General features: G+C 47.8%; 1 protein-coding gene and 1 long non-coding RNA gene across 4 annotated transcripts in view; one reads left to right on the forward strand and one right to left on the reverse strand.

Annotated features, from left to right (window-relative positions):
• The window catches only part of LRP4 (LDL receptor related protein 4), a 60,837-nt gene that overhangs the window by 30,325 nt on the left and 6,528 nt on the right, over positions 1-23,984 (forward strand). Inside the window, exons 17-36 of the mRNA XM_055281684.2 lie at positions 722-930; positions 1,083-1,164; positions 3,255-3,360; positions 5,324-5,525; positions 7,866-8,055; positions 8,143-8,274; positions 9,829-9,969; positions 10,328-10,414; positions 10,521-10,692; positions 11,197-11,359; positions 11,482-11,707; positions 12,053-12,356; positions 13,546-13,764; positions 13,905-14,039; positions 15,499-15,607; positions 18,008-18,152; positions 18,426-18,539; positions 19,025-19,160; positions 21,921-21,988; positions 22,567-22,654. Coding sequence (XP_055137659.1) covers positions 722-930; positions 1,083-1,164; positions 3,255-3,360; positions 5,324-5,525; positions 7,866-8,055; positions 8,143-8,274; positions 9,829-9,969; positions 10,328-10,414; positions 10,521-10,692; positions 11,197-11,359; positions 11,482-11,707; positions 12,053-12,356; positions 13,546-13,764; positions 13,905-14,039; positions 15,499-15,607; positions 18,008-18,152; positions 18,426-18,539; positions 19,025-19,160; positions 21,921-21,988; positions 22,567-22,654 — 3,028 coding nt within the window. The remainder of the gene's footprint in view (positions 1-721; positions 931-1,082; positions 1,165-3,254; positions 3,361-5,323; positions 5,526-7,865; positions 8,056-8,142; positions 8,275-9,828; positions 9,970-10,327; positions 10,415-10,520; positions 10,693-11,196; positions 11,360-11,481; positions 11,708-12,052; positions 12,357-13,545; positions 13,765-13,904; positions 14,040-15,498; positions 15,608-18,007; positions 18,153-18,425; positions 18,540-19,024; positions 19,161-21,920; positions 21,989-22,566; positions 22,655-23,984) is intronic.
• The window catches only part of LOC129484163 (uncharacterized), a 28,257-nt gene continuing 17,625 nt past the window's right edge, over positions 13,353-23,984 (reverse strand). Inside the window, exons 3-4 of one of the 3 annotated variants that reach the window (XR_008658360.2) lie at positions 21,820-22,012; positions 13,353-14,065 (exon numbers count right to left, since the gene is read on the reverse strand). This is a non-coding gene — a long non-coding RNA (uncharacterized lncRNA). Of the gene's footprint in view, positions 14,066-19,951; positions 22,013-23,984 lie in introns of those variants that run through there. The other 2 variants (XR_010121268.1, XR_010121267.1) reach the window with 2 other exon arrangements.

Below are 23,984 nucleotides of genomic sequence, written 5' to 3' on the forward strand. Positions count from 1 at the left end.
AAAGTCTACTGAGAAAGTATTCAGACTGACCAGAGGAAAGGCAGAGGATGGAGAAGAGCTGGCTGGAAGTAAACTACGTAGAGGAGGGGCCAGAGCTCTTTCTCTGGAGTCAGACCTGAGTCCAGCTCTGGTGCTTTGTAGCCGTGGGATCCTGGGCAAGCTTCGTGATCTCTGTTAGCCTCAGGGTTGCTCGTCTAGAAAATGGGAATAAGAATAACACAGGACAGAGGCTTGGTGTGAGACCAAAAAAGCACCAAGCACAGTACCTGGTAAGGAAAGTGCTCAGCTTAAGCTACTGGCTTTAAGTTGTGAAGAGGAGAGCAAGAGGAAGGGACCCAGATGATGGAGTGGAGGGGCAGGATCCCTGACACAGTCATGAACATCAGAGAAGCAGGGGTCAGGGCTTGGCAGTGGGCAAGCCAGGTCACCAGAAGAGGTGGAGAAAAGTAAGAAGAGAGAAAAGTTGAGGTGAAGCCGACAGATGCTTAAACAGCATGCACTTCTGGGACCTTGGTAGAGTCTGTTTCCATTTAATATAGAAGTCTGATTCTGCTAGCATGGCAGTGCTTAAAAGGAGCCTGAGGTATAAAGCATAGGGGGCAAAGGGCACCAGATCCCAGGAAGTGTGATTGAACCAGATGTCACGCAGGTGAGCGTCTGTGTCTGTCACTGTTCTTGGGTTTAGAGCATTAAAAGAAGACCCCTTTCGGCCTTTGATCAGGTCTTGACAAGTTCCTGCTTTTTGCCCGAAGGATGGACATCCGTCGAATCAGCTTCGACACAGAGGACCTGTCTGATGATGTCATCCCACTGGCTGACGTGCGCAGTGCTGTGGCCCTTGACTGGGACTCCCGGGATGACCACGTGTACTGGACAGATGTCAGCACTGATACCATCAGCAGGGCCAAGTGGGATGGAACAGGACAGGAGGTAGGGCCCAGCGTGGGGAGATTGAAGGGTGGAATCCGCCCTCTCCAGGGAAGGGCTTCCCATACCTTTGCCAACCTTGAGAACTGGTGGAGTTTGGGCTCCAGAACTAGAGTGGAAGTACAGTTGGTGATACAGCTTTGCTTCCTGCCCAGGTGGTAGTGGATACCAGTTTGGAGAGCCCAGCTGGCCTGGCCATTGATTGGGTCACCAACAAACTGTACTGGACAGATGCAGGTATGCATAGGGGAGCCGTGGCCTGCCTGGCTCCCTGGGATTCCTCTTGTTCAAAACCCTGGCCTCAGACAGAAGGAGCCCAGTGTCCCTCCTGGACCACTTCTGTCTTCACCTGAAGTCCTTGGTAGGTCAGAAGCGGGAGGGCTGCTGCAGAGCCAAAGTGAGAAGCTCCCACGTGAGAAGCTCACATTGTGGCGGCTGCTTCTGCTGTGTAGCTGATGCTGGGGAGTGTTTTAAGGCATTCCAGATCATGAACCTATGCCTTGTTTTCTTTCCATGACTTTCTGGGTAAATCAGGCTTTTTTTTTTTTTTTTTGGGGGGGGGCAGAGTCTTGCTCTGTTGCCAGGCTGGAGTGCAGTGGTGTGATCTCGGCTCACTGCAAGCTCCACCTCCCGAGTTCACGCCATTTTCTCCTGCCTCAGCCTCCCGAGTAGCTGGGACTACAGGTGTGCACCACCATGCCTGGCCAAGTTTTTGTATTTTAGTAGAGACGGGGTTTCACCATGTTGGCCAGGATGGTCTTGATCTCCTGACCTGGTGATCCACCCGCCTTAGCCTCCCAAAGTGCTGGGATTACAGGTGTGAGCCACTGCGCCCGGCCAAATCAGGCATTTTTAATTAGCCAAGGGGATACCCCGAACAAGTGCTACTCAGAGTGTGGTTGCTGGACCACAGAGGCTGATGACAACCTTGCCTCCTCTGCGTGGCAGCATCAGCATCATCTGGGAAGTTGTTGGACATGCAGATTCTTGGGCCCCACCCTAGACTTGCTGAATCAGGGCTGGGCATGGTGGCTCACACCTATAATCCTAGCGCTTTGGGGTACCGAGGCAAGATCTCTTGAGCTTAGGAGTTCAAGATCAGCCTGGGAAATGTAGCAAGACCCCCACACACATCCCCAATTTTTTTTTTTTAATTAGCCTGGTGTAATGGAAATGCCTGTAGTCCCAGCTACTTGGGAGGCTGAAGTGGGAGGATTGCTTGAACCTGGGAGTTCAAGGCTGCAGTAAGCCATGATCACACCACTGCATGCCAATCTAGGCAACAGAGCAAGACCCTGTCTCCAAAAAACAAAAGACAAGACTTACTGAATCAGAATCTTTGGGGGTTAGTGAGCATGAAATGGACTAGAATTTTTTTTTTTTTTTAATTTTGAGACGGAGTCTCGCTCTGCTGCCCAGGCTGGAGTGCAGCGGCGCAATCTCAGCTCACTGCAACCTCCACCTCCCCAGGTTCAAAGGATTCTTCTGCCTCAGCCTCCCGAGTAGCTGGGATTACAGGTGTGCACCACCACACCCGGATAATTTATTTATTTATTTATTTATTTTTGAGACAGAGTCTCACTCTGTCCTCCAGGCTGGAGTGCAGTGGCGCGATCTCAGCTCACTGCAAGCTCCGCCTCCCAGGTTCACGCCATTCTCCTGCCTCAGCCTCCCGAGTAGCTGGGACTACAGGCGCCTGACACGACGCCTGGCTAATTTTTTGTATTTTTTAGTAGAGATGGGGTTTCACCATGTTAGCCAGGATGGTCTCGATCTCCTGACCTCGTGATCCACCCGCCTCGGCCTCCCAAAGTGCTGGGATTACAGGTGTGAGCCACTGCGCCCAGCCAATTTTTGTATTTTTAGTAGAGATGGGGTTTTACCATGTTGGTCAGGCTGGTCTTGAACTCCTGACCTCGTGACCCACCTGCCTCGGCCTCTCAAAGTGCTGGGATTACAGGCGTGAGCCACCATGCCCAGCCGAATATTTTTATTTAAAAAAAAATCTTTGGGTGTTGGGTTCAGAAATCTGTGTTTTAACAAGCTCTGCTGATTCTTATGCACACCAAAGTTTGAGAATCATCACCTTAAATTATGGTTGCCTATGTTTGGGAAGTCTTGCTCTTTCAAGAAATCCAACTGATCACATCCTTGAATTTCTTCTTACAGTTCAAATCATTAAATTTCCGTTGTGCATCTGTCACAAAATATCTTTTGAGCCTCTACTCTGTGCTCTGCTGGCACATACCAGGCTCTTGTGTTGGCCATGGAAGGTAAGAGGGTGAATGAACAAGACTAGAATTAATCTCTGTGTCCCTTCTTGGTAGGTACAGACCGGATTGAAGTAGCCAACACAGATGGCAGCATGAGAACAGTACTCATCTGGGAGAACCTTGATCGTCCTCGGGACATCGTGGTGGAGCCCATGGGCGGGTGAGTGGCTGCCCCTTGGGAATGAGCTCCATCCACCCTTCCCAAGATCTGAGCTCCAGAGAGGAGTCTAAAGATTAGGAATAGTGACCAGATCTTATGGATATGCCCAAGGAAGCAAGAGCAGCTGTAGAAACCAGAGGCTGGTTGCCGAGACCAGCTCTGTCGGGGAGACCCTAACCCAGTGGTGCTAGAGGAATTAAAGACACACACACAGAACTATAGAGGTGTGAAGTGGGAAATCAGGGGTCTCCCAGCCTTCAGAGCTGAGAGCCCCCAACAGAGATTTACCCATATATTTATTAACAGCAAGCCAGTCATTAGCATTGTTTCTATAGATATTAACTAAACGTATCCCTTATGGGAAACGAAGGGGTGGGCCGAATTAAAGAAATAGGTTGGCCTAGTTAAATGCAGCAGGAGCACGTCCTTAAGGCACAGATCGCTCATGCTATTGTTTGTGGCTTAAGAATGCCTTTAAGCGGTTTTCGGCCCTGGGCAGGCCAGGTGTTCCTTGCCCTTATTCCGGTAAACCCACAACCTTCCAGCGTGGGCGTTATGGCCCTCATGAACATGTCACAGTGCTGCAGAGATTTTGCTTATGGCCAGTTTTAGGGGCCAGTTTATGGCCAGATTTTGGGGGGCTTGTTCCCAACAGCTGGTGACAACTTTGTATTCTCTGTGGACAAGGAAACTTTTCAATTCTTTCTTTATCTTTTTTTATTGTTGGTTTACTTACAAAAGTAACTCATTGTTAAAAAAATTTAAATCTGTAGAAAGTAAAAATTCTCTGTGATCTCACTCTCCAGCAATAAGTTAACAGTTTAGGATATTTTTTTCCAGGTTTTCTTCTAAATGTGTGTAAACATTTGTTGTTGGTGGTGATGGTTTTGGTTTTACAAAAATAGCATACTTTTTGTGACTTTTTTTCTGCTTGCCCTTATATCTTGTGTATCTTTTCAGTTGAGTGTATAGATCTACCCTGTTTTTGTTGTTGTTGTTTGTTTATTTTGAGACAGGGTCTTGCTCTGTGGCCCAGGCTGGAGTGCAGTGGTGCAAATCACGGCTCACTGCAGCCTCAACCTCCTGGGGTCAAGCAATCCTCCTGCCTCAGCCTCCCAAGTAGCTGGGACTACAGGCACAGAGCACAATGCCTAGCTAATTTTTACAGTTTTTTTTGTAGAGATGGGGTCTTGCTATGTTGTCTAGGCTGGTGTCAAACTTCTGGGCTAAAGCAATCGTCCTGCTTCAGCCTCCCAGAGTGTTGGGATCACAGGTGTGAGCCACTGCAGCTGGCCTATGTTGTCCTTACTGGTTTATAGAGTTCTGTTAACTTATTTAACCCATCCAGTCAAGAAACAGTTCTCTTTTTGTTTTTTTCTCTTTTTTTTTTTTTTTTGAAACAGTCTCACTCGTTGCCCAGGCTGGAGTGCAGTGGCCCAATCATGGTTCACTGCAGCCTTGACCTCCTGGATTCAAATGATCCTCTTATCTCAGCCTGTCAAGTAGCTGGGACCACAGATGTGCACCACCGTATCTGGCCTTTTTTTTTTTTTGGTAGAGATAGGATTCTACCATGTTGCGCAGGCTGGTCTCAAACTTCTGTGCTCAAGTGATACTCTCAACTCAGCCTCCCAAAGTGCTGAGATTATAGGCATGAACCATGGCGCCTGTCCAAGGAAATGTTTCTTATTCATTTTCACCCCTCCTCTTTCTTTATTCCCACGTACACTTTATTTGCAGAGTTTTACTTAAGCTGTGGGCTGTGCTTTTATTAAGACTGTACCTTTTGATAGTGATAGAAGGCAAGGCATTCGGAGATAGCGCTGAGCCCAGGGCTGGGCTGGACACTGAAGCAGGAGGCTGAGGCAGCTGCTTCAGGTGGAAACCCTGAAATCCTGGTACTCTGAGTCCCTGCTGGATATTAACTAGCTTGTAAGACCTCCCTCGCCTTGCCTTTGCCCAGGTACATGTATTGGACTGACTGGGGTGCGAGCCCCAAGATTGAACGAGCTGGCATGGATGCCTCGGGCCGTCAAGTCATTATCTCTTCTAATCTGACCTGGCCTAATGGGTTAGCTATTGATTACGGGTCCCAGCGGCTATACTGGGCTGACGCCGGCATGAAGACAATTGAATTTGCTGGACTGGATGGCAGTAAGAGGAAGGTAAGGGTGGCACTAAAACATCTTCCCACAGCCTTGACAGCCTCCAGGACAGTACTTTTCAGCTGGCAGCTGATCAGAGATAAGGGGATCTGGAGGTGATGGGACCAGCATGGGGCATGTGCTATTTCTCTGAGGCTGTGGGTGCTATCCAGAGCTTGAGGGCAGCGGTGGGAAAGGGCTGCTGGTTGATGTTGAAAAGAAACTAGGGACTTGTGTGGACTGTGAGCTGGGGGTGTAAATGCCCAGACTTTCCTGTTAACCAGCACAACTAATGCTTGTTAAATTACCAGTTGCACTGTGGGCCCATGATTGATCTCTTTTTGTTTTTGTTTTGGTATAATTTCAAACTTACAGAAAAGTTGCAAGAACAGGTAAAGAGAATAAATAAAATTTTGCCACATTTGCTTTATCATTCTGTTTCTGTACACACTCACTTTTTTTGGAACTTCTGAAATTAGAGTGCAGACAGCCTGCCCTTGACTCCAGACTATTCCTGTGTACATTTCCTAAAAGCAAGAATGTTGTCTTACATCACCACAGTACAGTGATCAAAATCAGGAAATTTAATATTGACCCAATATTACTGTCTCTTTTTTTTTTTGGTGTTTTAGAGGCAGGGTCATGCTCTGTCACCCAGGCTGGAGTGCAGTGGCACAATACTGGGTCACTGCACCCTCGACCTCCTAGGATCCTGAGTAGCTGAGACTACAGGCATGAGCCATAACGCCTGGCTAGTTTTTTTTTTTCTTTTTGGTAGAGACTTCCTGTATTACCCAGGCTAGTCTCAAACTCCTGGCCTCAAACGATCCTTCTGCCTCACCCTCCCAAAGTGTTGGGATTACAGGCGTGAGCCACCATGCCCGGCCCAATATTACTGTCTAATCATAGTCCTTGCTCAATTTCACTACCAATTGCCTCAGTGATGTCCTCTATAGCTCCTCCCACCCCACTTTTTTTCTTTGTTAATCTAGGATCCAATCAGGATCACCCATTGTGTTTGGTGATTATGTCTCTTTTAACTTTTATTTATTTATTTATTTTTAGACACTCACTCTGTGGCCCAGGCAGGAGTGCAGTGCCACAAACATGGCCCACTGTAACTGCGACCTCCTGGGCCCAAGGGATCCTCCCGCGTAGCTGGGACCACAGGCACCTACTACTGCACCCTAGCTACTCGGGAGCCTACAGGTTTGAGGCCACTTGGCTGATTTTTTTATTTTTTGTAGAGATGGGGGTCTCACTTTGTTGTCTAGGCTAGTCTTGAACTCCTAGGCTCAAGCAATCCTCCTGCCTTGACCTCCCAAAGTGTTGGGTTTCTAGGCATGAGCCACCACACATAGCTTTTTTTTTTTTTTGAGACTGCAGTCTTGGTGTGTTGCCCATGCTGACCTGGGCTCAGGTGATCCTCCCGTCTGCGGCTCCTGAGTAGCTGGAGCTGTGCACCACGGGGCCCAGCTAATCTAGTCTCTTTACTCTCTAATCTGGAACATTTCCCCAGCTTTTCTGTGACTTTCTTGACATTTGCATTTTTTGTTTGTTTGTTTTGTTTTGAGACAAGAGTCTTGCTCTGTCACCCAGACTGGAGTGCAATGGCGCGATCTCAGCTCACTGCAACCTCTGCCTCCCAGGTTCAAGCAATTCTCCTGCCTCAGCCTCCCAAGTAGCTGGGATTATAGGCACCCGCTACCATGCCCAGCTAATTTTTGTATTTTTAGTAGAGACAGGGTTTCACCATGTTGGCCAGGCTAGTCTCGAACTCCTGACCTTAGGTGATCTGCCCGCCTGGACCTCCCAAAGTGGACATTTGCATTTTTAAAGAGTAAAGGCCAGTTATTTTTTATAACGTCTCTCAACTTGGATTTATCTAATGTTTCCTTGTGATTGGATTCAGAGTGTGCATTTGCAGCAGGAATACTACACTAAGTGAAGTCATGTCCTTGAGTTCTCAGTGTGTCTCATCATTAGACACAGGTGTTGGCCTGTTGCGTTATTGTGATACTTACTGCCATTGTATGGTTAAGGTGGTGTCCACTGTAAAGTTGCTATTTTTTTATTTTGTACTTAATAAGTAATTTGTGCAGAGATACTTTGAGATGATGTGAGTAACAGATGACTTCCAACATCTTCCAATAAAACCATCACAGGACCCTTAGAGCCAGGCACGATCAAGTCACAGATTGATAGAGCAAGGCTCAGAGAGATTTTATAAGCAGCTCTTACTGGAGGTCACACAGTAGGTATTAGTGGGAGAGCCGCCTTCTGAGTCCACAGTGAGCTCCTTGCCACTGCTCTGTACTGTCAGACTTTGTTGAAGATGACACAGTGTTGGGGCCCTGGCAGGTGCTGATCGGAAGCCAGCTCCCCCACCCATTTGGGCTGACCCTCTATGGAGAGCGCATCTATTGGACTGACTGGCAGACCAAGAGTATACAGAGCGCTGATAGGCTGACAGGGCTGGACCGGGAGACTCTGCAGGAGAACCTGGAGAACCTAATGGACATCCATGTCTTCCACCGCCGCCGGCCCCCAGGTGAGCAGCCCTTGGCTCGCACTGGCTTTTCCGTGGCCCTCCTATGCCCTAGCTCTCCCCATTGAACGTCCCCTCCTCTCTACCCAGTGTCTACACCATGTGCTGTGGAGAATGGCGGCTGTAGCCACCTGTGTCTTAGGTCCCCAAATCCAAGCGGATTCAGCTGTACCTGCCCCACAGGCATCAACCTGCTGTCTGATGGCAAGACCTGCTCACCAGGTGAGTGAAGGCATCACAGATCTAGATACAGCCTGTCTGGGAGGGGGCAATGGCTCTCTTCCTTCCTTGCAGACGGGCTCCAATGTGGTCTGAGAAACCATGAGTCCTGCTGCTTCTAGAGGCCCAGGGGAGAGACTCACGGCTTTTAGAAAAGGGGAGGAGCCTGGGGAGAGGCCCTGGGGAGCAAGTAGAAAGGACTGGAGGCAGGGTCCAACTAGTTCTTATGATGTCTTCATGCATATTAGATAAAGATGCTCCTTTCTCAAGACACTTTCCTCTCATCTCTTAGTACATTGTCATAATATACTGATTTGGTTGGAATAAGACACTTCTGGCCAGGCACGGTGGCTCACGCCTCTAATCCCAGCACTTTGGGAGGCCAAGGCAGGCAAATCACTAGAGGTCAGGAGTTCAAGACCAACCTGGCCAAAATGGTGAAGCCTCGTCTCTACTGAAAATACAAAAATTAGCCAGGCATGGTGGCGCATAATCCCAGCTACTTGGGAGGCAGAAGAATTGCTTGAACCCCGGAGGCAGAGGTTGCAGTGAGCAGAGATCACGCCACTGCACTCCAGCCTGGGTGACAGAATGAGACTCTGTCTCAAAAAAAAAAAAAAAAAAAAAGACACTTCTAACTGCCCAAAATTGGTATAATAAAAACAGAAATGTATGATATCTACAATGTCACAGTACCCTCCCCCTTAGATGTGCCACTTTTGTGAGTGCACAACCTATGTGACAACCTTATTGGAGGGTCCCAGAAGCAGTACCTGGCTACCCAGATTTTGGAAGTCAAGGTTTCTCCCTAGGAGATGCTGCAGGGTAGGCTGCATTTGAACTCTAACCTCCCTGGGAATTTGAGAAAGGAGCTGTGAACTGTGCCTCTCAGGCTGTGAGTAAAGCCCCCTGGGGTCCCTTTATTCCCTTTCTTTTTTTCTCTTTCTTAATCTTCATGGTAAAGGGTCCTTCAACGAGAGCCACTTTCATAATATGAATAAAGAGGCATTATTTATGAATATGTGTGAGACCTAATGGTAAGTGCTTTATGTACATGATCTTTTAACCCTTACAGCCACCCTATTATTGTCCCCATCTTATAGATAAGAAAACTGAGGCTTAATAATTTAGGCTGAGCGTGGTGGCTCATGCCTGTGATCCCAGCACTTTGGGAGGCTGAGGTGGGCAGGTGCTTGGGCCCAGGAGTTTCGGACCAGCCTGGGCAATATGACGAAACCCCATCTCTACAAAAAAAGACAAAAATTAGCTGGGCATGGTGGCGTGTGCCTGTAGTCCCAGCTACTCAGGGGCTGAGGTGGGAGGATCACTTGAGCTCAAGAGGCCGAGGCTGCAGTGAGCCATGATCATGCCATTGCACTCCAGCCTGGGCGACACAGCAAGACCCTGTCTCAAAAAATAATAATAATTTAAATAACTCGCCTAGAATAACATAGCTAGAAACCAGCAGGGACGGGGCATGCGTTTCAGTTTGCCTGACTCCAAATCCGTTTAATGGCTGTGCTCGAGTGATCCTCTTCCCTGCTCTCCACCTGGCAGGCATGAACAGTTTCCTCATCTTCGCCAGGAGGATAGACATTCGCATGGTCTCCCTGGACATCCCTTACTTTGCTGATGTGGTGGTACCAATCAACATTACCATGAAGAACACCATTGCCATCGGAGTAGACCCCCAGGAAGGTCTGTGTGGCCCTCCCTTCCCACCTGGCCTTCTGTCCCGGCCCTTCAGCCATTACTGTCCTTCCTCTCCCACCACCTTTGTCTCCCGCCAAGAGCCAGGGTGTTTGTTCCCCATTCCCTCTGGCATAGCCCCTGTGCCTGTCTCTCTAGCACTTTCTCTTTGGTTATGAGAGCATGGTTTGGGGCCCTCTTCTCTCCATCTCTGCCAAGAGCTATCCTGCTATGATATTTCTGCATTTTCCTTGATTTCCGCTGCTAGAGGCTCCAGAGCTCTCTGGTGTTTCAAGACACGAATCAGCTGTGTGTGTCCCATTGTAGGGGGTGAGAGTCTAGGTTGAGCCAAGCTTTCCCTCTCCAGGAAAAGTGTACTGGTCTGACAGTACACTGCACAGGATCAGCCGTGCCAATCTGGATGGCTCACAGCACGAGGACATCATCACCACAGGTGGGCCTTCCTCCCAGCTCAGGGACCACCTGTCTGGCAACAGGGCTGGGGAAATAGCCCATCTGTTTTAAAACAGGAGCCAGTGTGCTCTTTTGACTTCCCACAGGGCTACAGACCACAGATGGGCTCGCGGTGGATGCCATTGGCCGGAAAGTGTACTGGACAGACACGGGAACAAACCGGATTGAAGTGGGCAACCTGGACGGGTCCATGCGGAAAGTGTTGGTGTGGCAGAACCTGGACAGTCCCCGGGCCATCGTACTGTACCATGAGATGGGGTGAGAGCTGGCTGTATCGCACTGGGTCGTGCGGGGGACCAGCTCAGCTGGGGTTTAGATGGGGTGAAGATGGGTAGCGGAGAGCAAGCTTGCATCACAGCAACAAGGTGACCTCCCTGGGGCTCTTCCACTCTCTTGTGGCTTCTCACAGGGTGACAGTACAGTGTAGAAGTTAAAAGCATGAGCCTTGGAATCAGAATACCAGGATTGAAATGTTTTCATCATGTATTAGCTATATCACTTGGGTCCAGTATTTAACCTCTCTAATTCTCAGCTTCCTTACCTATCTATTAAATGGAGGTGGTAGTGAAAATACATACCGTGTGGCCCTTATGAAGATTGAGATAATGCACATGAAGTATTTTGCAAAGTATTTTGTCAAGCAAAAATTTTGCCTGACATACTATAAGTACTCAAGTGTATCTGACATACTGTTAAGTATTCATGGTATGTGGTAGCTGCTGAAATAACTAGCTAATATAGCTAATATTCTTCCTCACTCAGGTTTATGTACTGGACAGACTGGGGGGAGAATGCCAAGTTAGAGCGGTCCGGAATGGATGGCTCAGACCGCGCGGTGCTCATCAACAACAACCTAGGATGGCCCAATGGACTGACTGTGGACAAGACCAGCTCCCAACTGCTATGGGCCGATGCCCACACCGAGGTGACAGCCGTGCCCCTGCTGCTTCCCAGGAGCCTGGGAAGATGGGAAAGGCCTGCCTAGGATCTCCATGGAGAGTTCCCAATCTGCTGATCACCACCCCCCACCCTCTCCTTCCTCTGCAGCGAATTGAGGCTGCTGACCTGAATGGTGCCAATCGGCATACATTGGTGTCACCGGTGCAGCACCCATATGGCCTCACCCTGCTCAATTCCTATATCTACTGGACTGACTGGCAGACCCGGAGCATCCACCGTGCTGACAAGGGTACTGGCAGCAATGTCATCCTCGTGAGGTCCAACCTGCCAGGCCTCATGGACATCCAGGCTGTGGACCGGGCACAGCCATTAGGTGAGAGTCAGAGGGCTGGGGCTGTGAGTCAGAGCCTCTGGCTTTCTGGGGCCATCTCAACATCAGAGATATATCCACAGCACAGAGCTCCTTTACAGCCAGAAAGACGGTGACCTGTTTAAGCTCCCTTCCAGATTGGACTGTGTTCTCTCTGGGTATGGCTGGTACTATAGCTGTCACCTTCAAAGGACTCCTGGAGATTCTCCTGCAGACCCTCCTTCTACCTCACCCCGCCAGGCACTGAATCCTGTGACTTAGAACAGCAAAGAGTCAGCCACAAGCACCTTTGTAAGATTCAGATGATGTTCCAGGCTAGGTGTGAACACTTGTGCTTCTCATCACCAGGTTTTAACAAGTGCGGCCCAAGAAACGGCGGCTGCTCCCACCTCTGCTTGCCTCGGCCTTCTGGCTTCTCCTGTGCCTGCCCCACTGGCATCCAGCTGAAGGGAGATGGGAAGACCTGTGATCCCTCTCCTGAGACCTACCTGCTCTTCTCCAGCCGTGGCTCCATCCGGCGTATCTCGCTGGACACCAGTGACCACACCGATGTGCACGTCCCTGTTCCTGAGCTCAACAATGTCATCTCCCTGGACTATGACAGCGTGGACGGAAAGGTCTATTACACAGACGTGTTCCTGGATGTTATCAGGTATGAGCAACACCGAAACCTCCAGAGGACACAGATTTGCTTCTGGTCGCCCGTGGGTGAGGTTATGTTCTGACCGCTGAACGGACGAGTGATTCGGCACTTTTGACTTGTTCACTTTGTAGCGTTGTCACTTAGAGCAGAGTTTCAGACTTTCGTTTGTTTAGAGATGATATGAAGCTTAGTATGTAAAACAAACAACAACAAAAAAACAGGTAAAGTCAGGGTGGGGACCTGGAGCCTTTCGCACCTACCACTGTGCCCTGAGGGAGCCCCAGGAATCCCCTAGGACTTACTGATGAGTAGGCCATATAACCAGTATCTGTATTGCAGTAAAGGAGCCCCAGCCAAACGCCAAGGCTTATGGTGGTTTACAAAGCTGTTGTTTTTTATTTTTTCGTTGTTTTATTTTTATTCTTTAAATGTGTGGCCCTAACACAGCTTAGGAATATGATGTCCTGCCACCAGTAAGAGTGGTTTACCATGGCAGAGACCCTCACAGGGAGGAACAGGGAACATTCCCCTTTGCTCTCCCCAAGGGATGTATTAGAATCTCAAGCTGGGGACAGGTGGGCATATGCAGTTTAGGGAAGTCCCCTAGGTGACAGTGACATGCTCCCCATTCTGAGGTAGAGTTCCCTCCTGCCCATAGGGCCTCTACAAAAGTGCACAGTTAGGGTCTGGCGTGGTAGCTCGCGGCTGTAATCCCAGCGCTTTGGGAAGCCAAGGCGGGAAGACTGCTTGAGCCCAGGAGTTCAAGACCAGCCTAGGCAACATAATGAAACCTCATATCTACTTGTATTTAAAATTGTTTTTAACTTTTAAAAAATGCACAGGTAGGTTTTGACAAATCTGCGTTTCTTATAATTACCACCTAGCAATCCTTGTCTCTTCCCAAAGATACGTGGGAAATGATAAACTTGTCTTCTAGCAAGACATCCCCTGGCAACTGCCACTATTTCCAGTTAGCAGGAAATACTGTGTCCTCCTAAGAACTGGTTCATTCATTCTGCAATTATTTTATTGAGCATCTATCATGCTGGGTGCTGAGGAACAGACTCATAGATACTTGGTCTCTGTCCCTGTGGAGCTTACAGTTCAGTGGCGTCCAGTTACGGGAACATGGGTTAAAGGAGTTCTACTCTATTCTGGGTCAGTCTGGTTGCTCATCCAACACTGGGCTCTCCCCAAGGCGAGCAGACCTGAATGGCAGCAACATGGAGACAGTGATCGGGCGAGGGCTGAAGACCACTGACGGGCTGGCAGTGGACTGGGTGGCCAGAAACCTGTACTGGACAGACACAGGTCGAAATACCATTGAGGCGTCCAGGCTGGATGGTTCCTGCCGCAAAGTGCTGATTAACAATAGCCTGGATGAGCCCCGGGCCATTGCTGTTTTCCCCAGGAAGGGGTAAGTTTATGGCCAGCAGAAGAGAGATCCAGGGAAGAAGGGCTGGGTGGAAAGATGGTGTTAGTGGGTCCTCTGTGTTCTCTCAACCTCTGGGTGCTGTCTTCCCATGCCTTGATGATGATGGCACTGTTGTGTCTCAGGTACCTCTTCTGGACAGACTGGGGCCACATTGCCAAGATCGAACGGGCAAACCTGGATGGTTCTGAGCGGAAGGTCCTCGTCAACACAGACCTGGGTTGGCCCAATGGCCTTACCCTGGACTATGATACCCGCAGGTGGGAGTCTTGCACCAAACAGCCTCCTGGAAATCGGGTGGGCAGAAGAGAGAATGGTTGAGATTAACGTTGGAAAAATGAAAAGATAGAAAGCTTCTTGGTATGTGGGGAAGAGGAAGCATTGAGAAGGATGAGGGAATGTATTCTTAGAGCAGCAACTGCTAAATCCAGCCCTCAGCCCTTATGTGGGTTTTGTTTGGCTGGTTTACACGTTCCTCATTTGAGTGCCTTTGGCAGAGCGTGTCTTCTGGCTGGACCACAGGTCTCACACCCCTACTCATTTAAGGGCTGATTCTTATATCTGTTATAATATAACAAATCCTGATCCCGTCAGGCTCTGGAACTTTGTTGTTGTTGAGACGGCATCTTCTCTGTTGCCCAGGCTGGAGTGCAGTGGCGCAGTCACAGCTCTCTGCAGCCTGAACCTCCCTGGCTCAGCCATCTTCTCACCTCAGCCTCTCAAGTAGCAGGGACTATAGGCACATGCTACCATGCCCAGCTAATTTCTAAATTTTTTATAGAGACAGCATCTTGCTATGTTGCCCAGGCTGGTCTCGAACTCCTGGACTCAAGCAATCCTACTGCCTTGGCTTCCCACAGTGCTGGGATTTCAGGCGTGAGCCACCATGCCCGACCCAGGCTCCGGAATGTACAACTCCTTGTCTAGATAAGAAATGCTAAGGGCGGGGGGAAGGGGCTCTGAAGCAGTCTGTGCCCCCTTCTGATCCAAAAAAAGGGGAAGGGAATCCAAGACTTCTGGAAAGGTGGTAGAATGCCTTCTTCTTTTAACTTCAGCGAGGTCCATGTAGACTGAGCTCACTTCCTTTTTTTTTTTTTTTGAGACAGAGTCTCACTCTTTTGCCCAGGCTGGAGTGCAGTTGCACGATCTTGGCTCACGGCAACCTCCACCTCCTGGGTTTAAGCGATTCTCGTGCCACAGCCTCCCGAATAGCTAGGATTACAGGCACGTGTGACCACACCTGGCTAATTTTTGTATTTTAGCAGATGGGGTTTCACCATGTTGGCCAGGCTGATCTCGAACTCCTGACCTCAAGTGATCCCCCGCCTCGGCCTCCCAAAGTGCTAGGATTACAAGTGTGAGCCACCATGCCCAGCCGACTGAGCTCTCTTCTTAAAGACCATTTGTAAGAAATCGGGCTTTGATTCTTGGGTAGGAGTCAAAGGACAATCAAATTCCTGAAGATGAGGCTGGGTGGTGGTTCCTCTGAGGTCACTAGACTCTCTACGCCTCCCCAGAGCAGCCCTGACCTCCCCACTCATGAACCACCAGCTCCCCTCTTCAGCTTTGGGACTCACAATGACCCCTCATCAAGGGTGCTTCTTGAGTTCTCATAGCATCTGCCAGTCAGCTCAGGAGGGGACAAATAGGTTCTTAGGGGGAAGAGCTGGGCTCCCCAGTAAGCGTTTGGAGCAGCCACTCTTTTCATTTTCTTCACAGGATCTACTGGGTGGATGCGCATCTGGACCGGATCGAGAGTGCTGACCTCAACGGGAAACTGCGGCAGGTCTTGGTCAGCCATGTGTCCCACCCCTTTGCCCTCACACAGGTACTGGCTCAGGAGAGAGGTAACTAAACCTCCTTGACTGGGATGTTTCTTTGGGGTTCTAAGTCAGCAGTCTCAGCTGTAGCTGCTACTGAACAGACATACTATTGAAGCTCATTTTAGGGATTTTTCCTGTGCCCTGAAGCCTTGGTAGGTTGGTAGGGCCACCGAGTGCCCTGCTACTCTTATCTTGCCATTCCCATGTTCTAGTATTCAAAGGAGTGGCTCTCAAAGTGGTATGCAGAATCCGATGTGGTGCTTGTTAAAATGCAGGTTCCTAGGCCCTGACTGTAGAGATTATAGAGAAGCTGCTTCATGAAGGCTGGGCACAGTAAAATACATTTTGACAAGTTCCCCAGTTAGTCCTAATGCTGCGGTCCCAGCATCTGGGCATAGGGAGCTCACTTAGTGGCAACAGGGTGGAGTGGCTAAAAGCCAGAGTTTGGAGGCATCTAGCCAGTTTGTAAGTATTTAATGAGTACCATCAATTTGCCAGGTACCTGGGTTCAAGTTCTATCTGTATTATTAAATAACTGTGTAACTCTGAACTGGAGTGACTGAACCTCTCTCAGCTTCAGTTATCTATAAAATAAATCAGTCTAATAATAGTATCCTCCTGAAACAGACACACAGCATTAGCATAGTACCTGGCACACAGTAAGCACCACATGCATGTTATCGCTACCCATTTTAATTATTATTAGCTGTCACTTTTGAGTTCTAACACAAAAAATAATTTGGGCAAGGAAAAGAAGATCTACCAAGCCTGAGGTCAAAACAGGAATTCTCAATCATTTAAAAATCTCGGCCAGGTGTAGTGGCTTATGCCTGTAATCCCAGCACTCTGGCTGAGGTCAGAGTATCACTTGAGCCCAGGAGTTTGAGACCAGACTGGGCAACATGGCAAGACCCTGTCTCTATAAAATTTTTTGTTAAATTAGCCAGGTGTGGTACACACCTGTAGTCTCAGCTACTCAGGAGGCTGAGGCAGGAGGATCGCGTGAGCCCAGGAAGTCGAGCTGCAGTGAGCTACATTTGTACCACTGTGCTCCAACTTGGACAACAGAGCAAGATGCTATCTCAGGGAGGAGAGAGAGTCAGAGAGAGAGAGAGAGAGAGAGAGAGAGACAGAAAGGAAAGAAGAAAGGAAAGAAGAGAAAGAGAAATAAATTTGATCCTTTTTTGCCAAATATTATCAACTCTGTCTGTATTCTATATTATGTCCTACTAGCCAAAAAGCGTTTTTTGTTGTTGTTGTTGTTGTTAAGATGGAGTCTTGCTGTGTCGCCCAGGCTGAAGTGCGGTGGTGTGATCTCAGCTCACTGCAACCTCCGCTTCCTAGATTCAAGCAATTCTCCTGCCTCAGCCTCCCGCCTCAGCCTCCCGAGTAGCTGGGATTACAGGCATGTGCCACCACACCTGGCGAATTTTTTTTTTTTGAGATGGAGTCTCGCTCTGTCACCCAGGCTAGAGTGCAGTGGTGCGATCTCGGCTTACTGCAACCTCCACCTCCTGGGTTCAAGTGATTCTCCTGCCTCAGCCTCCCCAGTAGCTGGGATTACAGGTGCGTGCCCAGCTAATTTTTATATTTTTAGTAGAGACAGGGTTTCACCATGTTGGTCAGGCTGGTTTCGAACTCCTGACCTCGTGATCACCTGCCTCGGCCTCCTAAAGTGCTGGGATTACAGGCATGAGCCACCGCACCTGACTTAGCCAAAAAGATTTTATCTGGTTTTACTTAATGATAGTCTGTTTTTTTCACATTCTAAATGTAAAACTACAGGGTAATACTGCATATAGGTTTTTCAGTCTACAGGTTTCCCCAGTTTCTGATATATACCCTTGGATGGGGATGAGAACACCTTCATTGCCCCTCCCTCCCCTTGGTTGAGAATTTCACCATCATTGCATTAGAAGAAAGCTGCCTACAGAAGCAAGCACAGGATTTGGGTCAGTGCTCTGAGCAAAGGGCCCAGAGGAACAGGAACCTATAAGAATCTTCAAATTTACTCCTACTTGCTAGAGAGGGAGTCATTCAATCAACTAAATGGGGACTGAGTGTTAGGTGCTAGAAATTCAGAGATGAATAGAACACATTCTTGTCCTTGAAGAACTAAACTGGTAGGATGGACAGACCAGTAAACAAATTGCTTGAGTGTAAAAATGCACTTGGGCAAGTGACTACAAGGTGCAGAACTGTATAGAGGAGAGAATGGTGAAGTCTATATGGATTTGGGGAGATTTCCTTGACAATGTCATGTCTGGCGATGCACAGAAATGAGGAAGAGATGAAGAGGGCATTTCAGCAGAGGCAGTGGCACATGGTGAGGCACAGAAGCTGTACAGGAAGGAGTCTGCTTGCTGAATAATATTTACTGTTTTTGGGCTTCCCCTGTTGAGTAGCAAGACAGGTGGATCTACTGGACAGACTGGCAGACCAAGTCAATCCAGCGTGTTGACAAATACTCAGGCCGGAACAAGGAGACAGTGCTGGCGAATGTGGAAGGACTCATGGATATCATCGTGGTTTCCCCTCAGCGGCAGACAGGTGGGCTCCCGGGTACTGAGCCTGCTTCCTTAACATCTGTGGGATTGGTCGTCAACCCAATGACTGTTAGGGACCAAGACAGTTAGGGCCACAAGAGAGCTTCTTGGTTCACATTTTAAACGCTTAGACCGTTTTACTCCCTCACGGTTGTATCTCTCCTGCTCCCCTGTCCCTGGGAGTAGGGTAATCCTGGATTTCCTCTGTTTTTGAGAAGCCTTAAATTGGGAGACCTGATTCTGTCCCAGATAAGACATTCATCTACTTTGCCTCCAGGGACCAATGCCTGTGGCGTGAACAATGGTGGCTGCACCCACCTCTGCTTTGCCAGAGCCTCGGACTTCGTATGTGCCTGTCCAGACGAACCTGATAGCCGGCCCTGCTCCCTTGGTGAGTTGGACTGTATGGCTGGAGCCACTCAGCAGAGCCCCTGGAAGGGCTGAGAGTCAGCAGCCTCTGATCCTGGTCTGATCTGTCCTTCTGGGTGGGATCCTCATAAAGAAGGTCTTATTAGTGGAGTGATTGGTAGCAGTCTGCTTGGGTTTTGGGAATTGCTCAAACGTGGGTTTGTATGCCCTCTGGCATTTGCGAGAACAGAATTCAGGTCTCTTGATTCCCAGGTCCCTGCTGTGGGATCATCAGTGGCCTGTGCATCACTCTCTCTTCCTGACTGGTGAGCCAGCTGTCCCATCCAGAGCTATTATTATTGAATCCAACTCCTTTTTATTTATAGTATTAAGAAGGGCTACTAATGAAGGTGCCTGGGACTAGGGCAGCTAAAAGATTGTTTTGTCAAGTTCTCCAGCTGCTACTCTTGGGCCATATGTAGAGGTTTGTGATTCCAGTGGCCCACTCCAATCCTCTTTTTTGTCTAGTGCCTGGCCTGGTACCACCAGCTCCTAGGGCTACTGGCATGAGTGAAAAGAGCCCAGTGCTACCCAACACACCACCTACCACCTTGCATTCTTCAACCACCCGGACCCGCACGTCTCTGGAGGAGGTGGAAGGAAGGTAAATAGGTTCGATGCAGGATCGTGGGCCCTTTGATTCAAATCACCATCCCACAACCAGCTCATAGTCCCAGCTTGATAAGGCAGTTGGGAGGTAGATTATGTCAGGAGCTACCAGTCCCTGTTATTTGGGACAGAAGGTGATATTCAGACTTGTAGATTGTTACAAGTGATTCCCTTTTCAGCTCTGAGGGCAAGAAGCTTTAACAACAACTTTAAGGCTGGGTGTGGTGGCTCACGCCTATAATCCCAGCACTTTGGGAGGCTGAGGCAGGTGGATCACTTGAGGTCGGGAGTTCGAGACCAGCCTGACCAACATGGAGAAACCCCGTCTCCACTAAAAATACAAAATTAGCCGAGCGTGGTGGCACATGCCTGTAATCCCAGCTACTCGTGAGGCTGAGACAGGAGAATCACTTGAACCCAGGAGGCAGAGTTTGCAGTGAACCGAGATCACACCATTGCACTCCAGCCTGGGCAACAAAGAGCGAAACTCCATCTCAAAAACAAAACAAAACAACAACAACAAAAGAACAACTTTAAACAGAAATCACTTAGGAGGACCCTCCCACATGGTATTCCTCCTTCTTCTTCTCTCTGTGACATGTTCTCACATCATAGGTTTGGCATATTGGCTTGTCCAACAGTAGTCTCTGGGCTGTGGCTTTATGACTTGGAACAAAAAGGTTTCCCCAGAGATATGATGGCCTTAGCTTATAATGTCATGTGCACCCCCCCCACACACACACACACAAACACCATTATTAAATAAGCAAGCATAAACACGAACAGTTCTCAAATCAAGTATAAAGTATCTTATTTCATTAAATTAAAGGTGCTATTCACTATAAAATGCATCCTGATTTGAGAAATTAAACTGAAAAGATAACCAACAGCAAATGTGAAATGCTATTGATTGTAAGTCACATGCCTGTTTAAGAGATGGTAGGCCATAGAAAAAACAAACATCTTAAAATTGATTAAATATGATGTTACATTCAATTCAGAGACATTCTTTTCTTTTTTTCTTGAGACAGGGTCTCACTCTGTCACCCAGGCTAGAGTGCAGTAGCATGAACACAGCTCAAGCCCACTGCAGCCTCGACCTCCTGGTTTCATGTGATCCTCCTACTTCAGCCTCCCAGGTAGCCAGGACTATAAATGTGTACCACTATGCCTGGCTAATTTTTTGTACTTTTTGTAGAGATGGAGCTTCACCATGTTGCCCAGGCTGGTTTTAAACTTCTGGGCTCAAGCGATCCACCTGCTTAGGCATCCCAAAGTGCTGGCATTACAGATGTGAGACACTGCACCTGGCAAAAAATTCTAATGACTGTGTTTTCTGTTTATATTTTATAAAAAATAATCTGGGCCAGGGGCAGTGGCTCATGCCTGTAATCCCAGCACTTTGGGAGGCCAAGGTGGGCAGATCACATGAGTCCAGGAATTCAAGACAAGCCTGGGCAACATAGTGAGATCCTGTCTCCACAAAAAAGATTTTTTTTTAATTAGCCAGGCATGGTGGCCCATGCCTGTAGTCCCAGCTACTTGGGAGGCTGAGGTTGGGAGGATCGCTTGAGCCCAGGTTTAGGCTGCAGTGAGCTGTGATTGTGCCACTGCACACCAGCCTGGGTGACAGACTGAGACCCTGTCTCAGAAAAACCAAAAAACCAAAAATAAATAAATAATCTGGAAATACAGATGTGAATAAAGAAGAAGGGAATATCCTATACCTATATATAATGTGCTCTTAATGTTTTGATGTCTATCTTTTCTAGACATTTTTCTAATTGAACAGTTTTTTTTTTTCCACTGCAACATACTGGTCTCTTTATTTTTAATATCGTCAGTAGCTTACAAGGTAGTTAACACTTGATTTCAATTCTGAAAGCAGAAACATAATAATGATCCCAAATAAAAACTATAGACTCAATGTCCCTAAAGTTACAAGATTTGCACATGATCAGTTTCATATGCTGTGTGCCCCCATTCTCTGTTTTTACTACAGTTTGTAAAGAAAAGGAAACACCCAGGTATAAACATGTGCCCTTCTCACTGACTTTTAAGTACTATCAGTCACTATTACTCTCTGATTTTCTTTAGGTTTATTTAGAAAACTTTTGACCCTGCTCGGACCTTTTCTTATTGTCAGAGTTCTATTTGAATATTCAGTGCATCTTGGTTCCAAATGCTCTTGCAAGTAGCCTTCCTCTGGCTGTTTAGGAGATGCCTTTGATTGCCTGCTCATAATATACCACAAAGAAGTCACCTTCTGAGCATTTCAAGTTAGTTATCTGAGCACTCCCTCTGGATGTCTTTCATATTCCTTTGTGAAAGAATGAAGAGAAGAAAAACATTTTTTGACCTTGGGATATTTAGCTCTTGTGATAATTTTTATCCAATCAGATTGGCTTGGCTAGCAGCCGCTTCTGACTCATGCTGGTAGTTTAAGAAAGCCTAATATTGATGTCCTTAGTATTCTTTCTGCAGACTTCCAACTCACTCCCAAACCTGCTTCTCATTTTTAAAGGTACATATTTTATAACACATTTAAACATGGTATAACGGCTTGAAAACAGTGCCTTGCGTGGATTTCTCTCCATTTCCTGCTGTTGCCCTCTCCATGCCTCTGATATCTTCCATCTCGTACATTCTCATACCTGAAAGCCCCCACTTACAGGCCTTTCCCCCTTTCCTGGGGGAAGGCGTGACCTTCACTGAGTATGAGTAGGCTTCACATTCAGTTTTCTGTGCCCCACAGATGCTCTGAAAGGGATGCCAGGCTGGGCCTGTGTGCACGTTCCAATGAGGCTGTTCCTGCTGCTCCAGGTAAGCCCTGAGTACCCCACTGTTCTGGAAAAGAAGATGGAGTGAATGTAAGTCTCCACTGATATCTTTCATGACCTTCGTTGGGACTCTGGGGTTGATGAACTCTTTTTAAACTAAATCCATAGAAATAGTAATCATAATAGCTCTCACCACTTACAGTGACAGCTTATGCTTTCCATATGCCAGGCGTGTGATAAGCCATATATATGCCACATATATGTGTGTGCACATGTATATATACATGCTGTCATGTAATTTCCTCCAGTCCTATGAGCAATTTATTATTTACGTTTAACTAAAGAGAAGACGTAGGGTTACAAGTTAAGCATCTTGCCTTATGTCAGATAGCTAGGAAGTGGTCGAAATGGGATCAGAGATGCTGGCAGAGTGACAGATGTCTTCTCAGCCTCCTCCCTGCACCTCCCATTTACCTATCTGAAAAGGAGGCCCTCAGCCATCCTCAGATGGTATGGGATCCAACGCCTACAACAGGAGCCTTTCAGCTTTCCATTCCTCACACTAGCACCAGCTAGAAAGTTGTCGGTGGCCCCTGCCTAGTGTTTCTCTATTCTTCCTAGGGGAAGGACTTCATATCAGCTACGCCATTGGTGGACTCCTCACTATTCTGCTGATTTTGGTGGTGATTGCAGCTTTGATGCTGTACAGGTAACTTCAGTCTTGCTGCAGGGGCCACATGCTCATTGGTCTTCATGAGCATGTCTGGGTTCTCCCAAAGCTCTGCAGTTCACTGAATCAAGCTCTGACCAGCCTTATTGCAAGGTTGGGTGCCTGGTCAGGGCAGCAGGAGGAAAGGGTGGAAATCTAAATACTTACTCTTCTCCAGTCATAGCCTAAGCATTTTCCTTATTGAATGACTGTAACAACCCTTCGGATTTTCTTTATAGACTAGGATGCTGAGGGCACAGAGCATATTACCCAAGGTCACAAAGTAAGAGGCAAAGCTAAGACTGACTCTTAACATCTTTGCTTTTTCCAGTACTCCCTACTTCAAACCATTGAAATTGGAAATGATTTTCCCCTTATACAAACACAGCCTTTTACTACAATATTGGTTTGTACATCTTTGCTCATTCTGGAAAGGTAGAATGTGTCATTTATAATCTTTTTATGTCCCTCTTTCTTTATATTTTACCCCAAATGCTTTAAATGTAGCTTACAGTTTGCTGCTGTTGTTCTTCATCATCATCATCGTAACAGTTACCATTAATGGATATATATCAATGTCATGACAACCTCGTAACACAGGTATTATTATTCCTCACTTTACAGATGAGGATCTGAGGCTCAGAAAGTTTATTTTTTTTAATTTTTGTCTTTTTTTTTTTTTTTTTTTGAGACGGAGTCTCGCTCTCTCACCCAGGCTGGAGTGCAGTGGCGCGATCTCGGCTCACTGCAAGCTCCGCCTCCCGGGTTCACGCCATTCTCCTGCCTCAGCCTCTCCGAGTAGCTGGGACTACAGGCGCCCGCCACCACGCCCGGCTAATTTTTTGTATTTTTAGTAGAGACAGGGTTTCACCGTGGTCTCGATCTCCTGACCTCATGATCCGCCCGCCTCGGCCTCCCAAAGTGCTGGGATTACAAGCATGAGCCACCGCGCCCGGCCTTGTCTTATTTTTTTGAGATAGAGTCTCACTCTGTTGCCCAGGCTGGAGTGCAGTGGTGCAATGTCGGCTTTCTGCAATCTCTGCCTCCTGGATTCAAGCAATTCTTGTGCCTCAGCCTCCCAAGTAGCTAGAACTAACTACAAGCATGCACCACCATGCTCAGCTAATTTTTTTTTTTTTTTTTTTTTTTTTTTTTTTTTTTTTTGTATTTTTAGTAGAGGGAGGGTTTCTTCCATGTTGGTCAGGCTGGTCTCAAACTCCTGGCCTTGTGTGATCTGCCCACCTCAGCCTCTCTAAGTGCTGAGATTACAGGTGTGAGCCACCGCACCCAGCCAGAGAGTTTAGATTATATCGATCAAGGTCCCAGCCAA

The sequence above is a fragment of the Symphalangus syndactylus genome, chromosome 6 (genome assembly GCF_028878055.3).
Source record: "Symphalangus syndactylus isolate Jambi chromosome 6, NHGRI_mSymSyn1-v2.1_pri, whole genome shotgun sequence".
Classification (NCBI taxonomy): domain Eukaryota; kingdom Metazoa; phylum Chordata; class Mammalia; order Primates; family Hylobatidae; genus Symphalangus; species Symphalangus syndactylus.